Source organism: Plasmodium brasilianum, chromosome 4 (genome assembly GCF_023973825.1).
Source record: "Plasmodium brasilianum strain Bolivian I chromosome 4, whole genome shotgun sequence".
NCBI lineage: Eukaryota > Apicomplexa > Aconoidasida > Haemosporida > Plasmodiidae > Plasmodium > Plasmodium brasilianum.
In genome coordinates this window covers 54,909-65,765 of record NC_090117.1, presented here as the reverse complement: position 1 = coordinate 65,765, position 10,857 = coordinate 54,909, and the positions used below count along the sequence as shown (strand labels likewise).

Sequence of the window (10,857 nt, the reverse complement as noted above, 5' to 3'; positions counted from 1 at the left end):
TCATGGATTTAGAACGTAATACTTATAATTAATACTTATAAATTATGTTCTTTGTCTGTTGGTAAATTTGAATGTATTAATGATTGTCATTTTTTCTTATAAATTATTTTTGAATCAAAATAAAATAATATCATGTAATATATGCATCTCTGTATATAATTATATTCTTATAAGAAACATATATATGTGAGTTAAAATTAATATATAATATTAATGAAGTAATGTTAGAATTTCCGTTTTAAACGAAAAGTACTTGTATTATATTTTTTATCTATTTGAAGAATAATATGATTAACTGTAGACGTACTTAAGAAATTATATGATGAACATTACATTAAAAATGAACATTTTTTTTTTGTATTTAATGTAATGTATATATTATGTTACAATGATTTATATATTTTTTACTCCAATATAAACATAATATTTGCAATATAAATAATTTTTATTAGAAATATGGCATAACATATAAATTGTTATTAATAATTGTTGTAAGAAGTTTGATTTTGTTTAACGGTGTACTTAGGGAATTAGAAATGTATAATAAAATAATATTCTTATAAAATAATATTTCTTTGGTAATTAGGATTAATATTTTAATTTTGTCCAAGTTACTATTTTATTTTAATTAATAAGATTATGTATTCTATAAATATATAATTAATTTATAAATAGAAAAAAATAAACTTCATTATTTTAAGAAAATAAAATATATTTATATTCATATATTAAAAAAGAATATATGTTATAAGAAAAAAAATTTTAATCTTCGACAAAATTTTTATTTTTTTAAATCCTATATTTTATTATTTAAATGAAAGCAATTCTTTTGTTATTGAAATTATATTTTTATAGAAAATAAATTATTAAAAGAATGTTGAATTTGTAAGTGAGGTGAGTAAATAGTTCATATAGATTATGTTAAATACATTGGAAGATGACATTACATAAATTAATTAAGAACAAAATGTTACAATAATATTTTTATAATTTTATTAATTATGTACATAATGATGTACAAAATGTATATATATATATATGTAGCAAAAATAAAATCTATGATTAAATAAATATTATAAACTATGTAGTATTTTTATATTTATTATAATCTGGAAGCGTATGCTGAACTCTTTTTTCCGAATTAAATTTATGATTACTATAAAACTATTATTATAAAACATAAAATTAATTATCTCCTTATTTCAAATATATTTTCGTTTATCCTTTTAATACGAACATGCTAATGTTTAAAATAACATAAAATAGTTTCAACGAAAAATATTTTTGTTTTATTATTTTGAATGTGATACTATGAATAATCTGATCATTTCCATATCTAAATTAGTAACAAAATTGCAGATATATGGTATAATAAAAGATATCATATAGTTATGCAGAATAATTAATATTAATTCCTATTCTGAAATTTATAATTTGGCTAATAGAAATGTGTCTGAAGTTTTTACATAAAGCAAAAAAAGAGTCTGATTTTTTAAAATGTAATATGTATAATAATGTATATATAATGGGTTCCATGGAGTTCAAAATAGTGGAATTCTGTCAGAAACCCAAATAGAAAAAGAATTTTCATTCAACTATTCTAATTATTTAGGTATTATAATGTTACTTGTTATTACTTTTATGGAAATAATTGTTGTATTTTTTTCTTGGTATATAGCAAATAAAAATGCAATATAGAAATGTATATACGATTTGTTACTTTTATAATATACATTAGATAAAACTTTATAATTATGTAATAAGTTTATATATTTTTTTTATTTATCATAAGAAGATTTTCTTACTACTTCGGATGTTATATGTATAAAACTATTAGAGGAGAAAAAGACAAATAATTAAAGTGCATTAGAAGAACATATATATGAATTATAAACTAAATATTAAAAATTTTACTATATAAATTCGCACTGAGCGGAATATATGCCACTTAACTACATATATAAATAACCTTTTTACAGTGTTACATATAATATATACCATACAAAAACAACAATACTAAACTTTTCGCATATTATTTTAAATTTTTAATTCTGTTTATCGGCAAGCACATAAATGATAATAAACCTTTAAAGTTATAAATAATATATATATATTCTTTTGAATTTTTGAATAATGTTTTTATTTTATGAATTTTATTTTTTAATTTGGATAATAATATTAATGGTGTTTTTTTTAAAGCTTCTGTTTCATGTCTTCTTATTTTAATACAAATTTAATAAACAGTTCTATATATTAATGTGTAATAAAATCATTATTTATTTTACAATCTTGTGCTATATATTTATGTTTTAAAATTATGTGTTTTTCATTCTAAAGAAAAATTCATATATAAGTGGACTTTTTTCTACTGACTCAAACAGTAGTACTGTATTTATGTTAACCCTTTGTTTGAATAATTGTTGTGTAGTTTTTTTTTTTAATTTTAATGCGCATGTATACATTTCTAATTTTTTTTATCTTATTTATTAAGAAATATCCTCATATATGTAACACTTGCGCCGCTGAGTAAATAATATAAATTGTAATTTTTGTATCAAGGTTCTCATTGTGGTTGATACCCTATACTATGAAAACTTCCTTTAAATTTTCCATATACTTATTTATATATATTTTGTAAGGATTCTCTTTTTTCTTTAAGTTCAACTATTTTTTTCGTAAATAAGCTATTACATAAGCATGATATCAATAAAGTAAACTATATGAAACAAAACATGTATCTATACCTAAATATATTAATGTTTTGTGCTTGTAAATTTTTGTAAAAATTGGAATACTCGTTGTGTTAGAATATTCACGTTATTGACTATAATTTTTTTTTAACTATATATAAAAAAAAATAAAGAGAATGATGCTAGTAATACGACCGCTCTGGATAAACTGACAGCAAATATATATTATAATTGCGTAGATGATAAATATGTGGTAAACCAGTACAAGGAGTTACCATGTGAATTTTATTATCAAATGCTTCTTTACAATTGATTAACTTCTCGCAAAAATCATTTTAACTACTTTTTTGATGTTTTTCACAATTATTCCTGTAAAGGTTATAACATTTCTTAATATTACCACAAATTATATCACCAGAATCCTGTTTTTTTCCATTAAATTTGCTAAAATTATCATAATAACCGTATATTTATTCAAGCTTTGTTAAAGATTCAGTATCAATTTCTTTATTTCTTGTATAAATATATTATCTAATTTAGACGAAACATCTCTAAAGGGGTTAAACAAAATGTAACTATTATTCTTTTTATTTTTTTATTCTGAATTTATCAGGTAATTCAAGTATTTACGACGTTTGAGATTATCAAAATAATATTTATCCTTAGTTTCAATTAAATATCTACCAATCTGTTGACATAATGTAATAAAATTAGTATTAGGAATATTTAAAGAATTATATTTAGTATTAGAACAATATTATACAGGACTTATACTATCACTCTTAACATTTTAAATAACCCCCCTTTATTCCGTTTTATAATGAAGATGTAATTACACGAATTATTTTAAAAAAATAATAAAATAAAATAAAAAATTCTACTAATAATAATAATAACATATATTCGTAAAATTATATTTTAATGAATAAAAATATATATTTCATTTATGTGACAACAAATTAATGAAATATTATGATAAATATAAAAACTATAACAAAAAAATAAATCTTACACTTCCCCATAAAATGTTCGTCCATTGTATATAATTATACGTGAATGAAACGGCAAAAGTTAAATTAATATTATATTGATATTTATCTAAGTGAAAAAATTTTACACATTAAGTAAATACGTGACACATTCCGTTTTTTCATATATAGAATTTAAAAAAACAATTCTTAATAAAATCACAACTTTAATTTTTGGTTAAAATTAATATAAGATTATATAGTTTGTACAGTACAATACAAAAGCTTTTAATTGTAAACATGATAATTTGAAAAAAATAATTTCTTTATCGTATCTAGAATACAATTATAGTAATGAATATTCTTCCCTTTTATTTTTATTCGTGTGAAAATTATATAAATGTACTTACATGCTATAGAAAAAAATAAATTAACTTTAATGCATTCTCATATACATATTGAGAATTATATTCGACTATCTATATAAAAATCTTTTTTTACCTTTTAAAATAATATAAATAGATAAATATTATTTATTTTATAGGTATAGAATTTCCCCTTTTATTTTTTTTTTTAGTGTTAGAATGGCACCTTTCAAATTATTTCATTTAATATTTAAAATATGTTATAATAATATATGGGTCCTTTAGGAATCTCAATTTCGTGATTTTTAGTGAAATTATAATTTTTCATAAATGAATAATAAATTCAAGTTAAATAGGTTTATAATACATGAAAATAAATACTATTTCGTTTAATTAAAAATATCTCGCTTAAAAATAATATTTTAAGTATAAACATATTATTCTAGAGATAGACATTATCGTATAATTTAAAACAATCTCTTATTTTTTTTCATCCTATTACACAAGAAGCTAAAGTTGCAGTTTAATCTTTATAACTTTTGATTTAGTATGATATATATGATTATATTTTAAATATAACAATTATATAAACAAAAATTACATATTATTACAAGGTAGATTAATTAAAATTATAAATTAAATAAAAAAAAAAAAAAATTTTATGCCTAAAGCTTTTAGTAAAATATATTAGTGAATTTTATTTATACATGTGACTAATAAAAAATATAAATTAATATATTAACTAAAATTTATATTTACCGACAAAATATAACAAGCCCAATTAAAAAATAAATTTATGGCTTTTGTTCTACTTTCCCAATATTGTAAAATAATTGATAAAAAAAATATCATAAAATTTTTCAATTTTGCTTATTTCACTGCTATTTTATTTATCTCTATTATGTGTCTTATGTGTTGTAGTATATATAAACGTATATTTCAAAGATCTCAGAGAATAATAATAAATTGGTTTTTTTTTTTTTTTTTTATATATCATATTATTGTAAAATATCTTAAGATTATATATTTCGTAAAATATATAACTTGTATATTATTATATTTTAATTGTACTAATATATTTATGATATAATTAAATATATTTAAAAAAAAATATAAAATTACATAAAAACAAAAATTGTTTTTATTATTAGTACATACGTAGAATGATTTCTGTTTTACTTTATGAACAAAGTAGTAATTAATATAGAAAAGTTATTATTATAACGGTTAAAATAAATATTTTTTTTTATATTTGTTTTATGTAAGATATCCTCTGTTATTTTATTTTTATATTTATACCAATAATATATCTTTTTTCAATTCTCATATATGCGTTTCATTTAATAAAGTACTGTTGTCAAAATTCCCAATAGATTCCAAAGAATTACAGTTGTGCTGTTATGAGATTAATATTAATTAATAACTACATTTGTAGGTTTATGTGTGCCAATATTCTATTATTATTATTATTAATATTCAATATATTTCTAGTATAATCACTATAGATTTAATAGACTAAAGTTATATTAAAAAATTTATTAAGTACAATATCATATATAAAAAATAAAATATAAAAGAAAACATAAATATTTATTTTCTGGTAATGTATAATTTGTATGAATAAATTATGCATGTAATATTAATATTTTATGATAAAGTATAAAAATATCTAATGGAATGAATCTTATATAAATTAAAAGAATATACTTTAAAAGAACTATATATTTACTTCTTGTAAAACAAAAAGAAAAAATATAAATTCTATTGAATTTATTCAAAAGTGTTGGAACAAAGACAATGCTAATATAACTAGCTAAAAATAATTATTTTCTTAATAATATGTTATTAATATGTAATAATATATTTGCTTAATGTATTATAAGGATATTACATTAGAGAGACGAATATATCTATTTCATATAGCATTGTACTAACCTATGGTAATAATTATAATTAATTCAGATTAATATATTTTTTGCCATTTTATTTATTATATTATTTATGAATTAATGATATTGTAAAATTCATAAATTAAGTAATATTATTATGGGATTTACATAATATAAAACAGTAAATAATAATTTGTAATCTGCCTATTTTTTTGGTATATGATAGCAGTTAAAAATTGTTACATATATAAAATGGATTTTATATTTTCATAGATAAATCTAGTAGTAGTTATTTTTATAAATATTAATATATAGAGAGATGATTTAAAAAATAATAACCATTAATCTTATTAGCTAAGTAGAAAAAAGAAAAATATAATTAAGTAATTACAAAAAATCAAAAAAAAACATAAAGATAAAAGTCAAAATTAAGAAATTATTTTAAAAATGTAAAAATATATCATATTTTTTAAATTTACTATAAAATATTTATATTTTCTTTAATATCCTTCTGGTTTTAGAAAAGCGCTGAAATTCATATAGTACTGTTTAATTTATACATTTTTTTATATTTAACTTTTATATCTTTTATTTTATAAAAATATTAATAAATAATAATGTAGATATTAAAGTAAAAAAAAATATAAGAATATTTTTTATTTAATTGTTTACATTTTTTTTAAATGCGCATATAAATTACAAGTTAATATAAAAAACTAAGTATTCAGAATAATTTCATTATTATCATGTTTTAGGCATTTTAATTAGTTCAATTATTTTTTTAATTTATAATTATAAAAGTTATACAATCCCAAAAGATACTTGAATATCATAAATATCTATAAATATGTATAAAGTTTTTTCATTTAACTTACACTATTTGTTGTATAAAAAAATTGAATTCTTTATGAAGGGACAGTACATTTAAATATGATTTTTTTTTAGTGAGAAGATATATATTATTAAAAAAAAATATATTGATATATAACAAATAAAGGGTTACAAACTTACTATAAATGAAAACGTTTATTATGAGATTATCTATTAAATCATAATGACCTAGAAGTATTTCATTATGTATATAACATATGGTTTTTTTATAATATATTAAATTATATGAATTATATATATGTTTTCACTACGCTTTCATGTGTTTTAACGTATATCTGTTTTTTTTATTAAATTTTTTTTTATATTAATTAAATCCTTAAACGATTAATTGATAGGAATTTTTTGAAGGATACAAATAAGCATCATTCTAAATATGGAAATAACCATATAAATAGAAATAATGAAATAACATAGAATTATAAAAATATAAGTAATTATGATGTATAAATTAAAAAAAAGTATTTCAAAATTAATGTTTTTGCTTTTTTTTTTTCCTACAAGTTTAATATTTTTGGAATACATTAATATAATTTTAATTTTTACATATATATATATATATACCTTGTTACTTGTATTTAATCAAATACTAATATAATATTCATATTGATAATCTTAAATAAAAAATAGTATATATAATTGAAATATATTTTATGCATCTTTATTTCAATCTTCATATTTCATGTTCGCTTTTCTTTCTTTTATTAAGTATTTTTTTAAATTATTTTTTTCATTGTTCCCTTAGTGAATAATAAAATTTATGAAATAAGTATCATATAAATTACATGCTTACGCAAAAATATTATCCTTATATATTCAGAATGTATATTATAAATTTTAAAAATGTATTTTTTTATAATTCAGTAGTATTTGTCTGCAGTATTCTCCTTTCTCATAGAATTTGCATTTGTATTATCTTCTATTATCCAATTTTCTAACTTTTTCCTAAAGCTATCGTCTGTTGTATAATCAGTATTTTCCATATTTCCCAAAAATTTTCGGTTAAAGTCACTTAAGTTTTTTATAAATTCTTTTTTACTATCTGAATTTTCTTTTTCCTTAAATTCAATTATGTAATTATCCAAATGTGATTCATTTTTTTCAATGTCCTGCTCTTTTTTGCATTCTTCTAATACTGACATAAGAACGAAAATACATAGTTTTGTTAATAATTTTTTTTTTATATATTTATATAATTCTTGGCAGTCTTCTTTGTTCGATAATTCACCTATATTAATTAATGGCAAAGAATCTTTAATTTTTTCATTATCATAATCATCTGGTATTATCTGGAGTTCATTAGTCAAATAGTTAAATAAGTCCTGTTCAATATATTGCTTAATAATTATACATTTCTCCGATATCCACTGTCTCCATATATCTTTTTCTCTTTGTGAAAATGGAATATTTTGAATTTCATCAGGATCATTTTTTAATTTTTTCTCTTTTTTTTAAGTTAGCTAGTTCTCTTTTCCAATCATTTTTTAAATTATTAAACCAATGTTTTTTTTTCAATTTGTCAGCAAGATTTTGATGTTTTTCTATCCATTTATTCCATAATATTTTTTGTTTTTCTTTTTGATTAATACTTTTTGTATTTCCCATTATGAGTTCGTCATTAGTCAAATAAGGGTATGTATTGTGTTCCCCTTTTGTTAACAATTCTAAGCATATTTCTAAAAATTCTCCTTTTACGTATTCCCATTCTTCATTTCTGTATTCTTCGAGTATTTGCATATGTACTTCTATGATAGTTTTGTATGTATATTTTTTCTGCTTCGATGCGTTTATATTATTATTCTTGTTATGTTCAAGTATTCTTATTTGTTTTGTGATCTCATCATCATCATATAATGGATATTCAATATTATCATGTTTTACAAATTCGTTTTTTGTGAGAGAATTAGGTGTTAGTATTTTTAGAAATTTCACTTGTCTTCTTTTTATCTTTTTTTTTTTTTTAAATATCCCTATTAAATAGTACTGCAATATAAAAAAAAGAAAATTTATAAAACAAATAATTAAAATAAAAAAATAATTATCATATTTTTATAAGAAAAGTTTTATTTTACTTTAATAAAAAAAGAAAATACAATAACTATGAAGGTTATTAAAATAGATGAGTATGCTTTAAATGAATGAACTGTTGAACCTGTGTAATTATATATATATATATATTTAATTAGTTTTTTTATATCAAAAATATGTAAGTAGAATTCGTGATTCCTGGAATTTTAAGAATTTCAGTAGAATTGGCAGAACCTGGACTAGGAATTAATGATTGAAAACTTAGAGTATTAGTTTCAATAGTATGGAATACTTCTGATCCTTCAGAATTTGAATTTGCTAAAGTATCGGATCGTGGTGATACTGTATTTTCAATAATATCCTGTGTAGATCCTTCTAATTTTACATCTTGTTTAGTTTGAATAGCTGCAATACTTGTACTTTTATCTTGAGAACTTGATGTTTCAGTTAATGACTGATCATCAAGTTGACTTTTCACTTCCTTTGGAAATTGATCTTCAGTTTCATCTTTCTGTACCTCTAGAATTTCCATATGTGGTGGAGTTCGAGAGCTTATTTCCACTGAAACATCAGATTTTGGATGAATTAAATCTGTTTCTTGAACCGATTCTTGTGAATTAACAGTTTTTTTTTCAAGTAAAGTTCTACAAGACGGAATTTTATTGATGGGTAGGCAATGAGTTCTTGTAAAAGTTTCCTTTTGGAACACGTCGCAAAATATTTCTTGACTTTGTCTTCTTTTTCCTTTATTTGATTTTTTTATGTAGCAATATTGAAAGGGATTTGTCTTTGTATCAAAATAAATCTTCATCGCATCAATCCAATCGTTGTATTCATTACATATCTTTAAATACTCATCATCACATGTTTTTGAGATTCCTCTTTCTAATCGTTTTATTTTATTCATATATGTACTTCTTTTATTACAAAAATCTTCTTCTTTATATTTTAATTCTAAAAGTTCCATATCACTTTCATCCATAACAACAGGACATTTCCCATGTATATCAACATTTTCATAGTGAAATATTACCCAATTTTTTATTGCCCCTTCCCATGTATCTTTAGAAGACCTATAATATGATGGGGGAGACTTCTTTTCAATTAGATATTTACTCAAGTCTCTACATACTTCTCTAAATGCTTATTTGTCTCTCTTATTAGATAAGTTAGCAGTTTTAGTGGTTATATATTGTTTAATTTTTATAAAATTTCTATCGAAAGCGTACATCAGATATCCAGAACTTCGAACATTCAATTTCTAGATTTAAAAGAATTATTTAAGAATTATTTTTTACCTAATTTATTTTATCAGTTGTTCTAGAATAAATAAATAATTCATACACATCAAAAAATAAACAATTATTACCGAAGAAAAACAATTATCCATGGTGGGTTTACATTAATATTCTAGTTTATTGTAAATAACCGTCTGAAGGAAAAATATGAATTTATATATTTAATTATCAATATTGTAATTTTACGTTTATACATGGTAATAAAAATAAATACAAAATCATCATTTACATAAGAATTTATATATATTCTATAATATAATTTAATAGATCAGTATTTATTTTATGTGCTGCTTATCTGGTTTTACGTTAAGTAAATATACAACAACTGGAGATATGTCCTAATCATTTTTTAATATTAATTCACAATTATGTATATATTATTATATAAAAATAATTTTTGCTATATAAAGAAAAAATTAAAATATTATCCGAAAAACAATACATATAAGTCATATCAACATGTAATATAAAATTTATTCGGTAAAAATAACTTTAATTTATCTATTGGCATTTTCTATTTTTTCTTAGTAGAAACACATGTATATATAGATGTTATTACCTATAATAATATATATAATTCCTTTTATTCTTACGTTTTTCATAGAATAAATTATCTATAAGCCAAAACATTATTAGTAATGATAATTTGTTTTTATTTTTGTTTTTTTTGTATTATCTTTTTTATTTATTATTGATATAGGTTGTTCTAGTGTTATAAATTTTTTTAAATA

The 10,857-nt window shown here is 19.8% G+C and overlaps 1 pseudogene across 1 annotated transcript; it reads right to left on the bottom strand.

Moving 5' to 3' along the window:
* Positions 1-7,660: 7,660 nt before the first annotated feature.
* Positions 7,661-10,218, bottom strand: MKS88_001042 (annotated as a pseudogene). Its single transcript has 5 exons — positions 10,198-10,218; positions 10,058-10,089; positions 9,063-9,901; positions 8,299-8,770; positions 7,664-8,189 (listed from the first exon to the last, which is right to left on the bottom strand). Coding segments are annotated over exons 1-5 (1,890 nt in total).
* Positions 10,219-10,857: the final 639 nt, after the last annotated feature.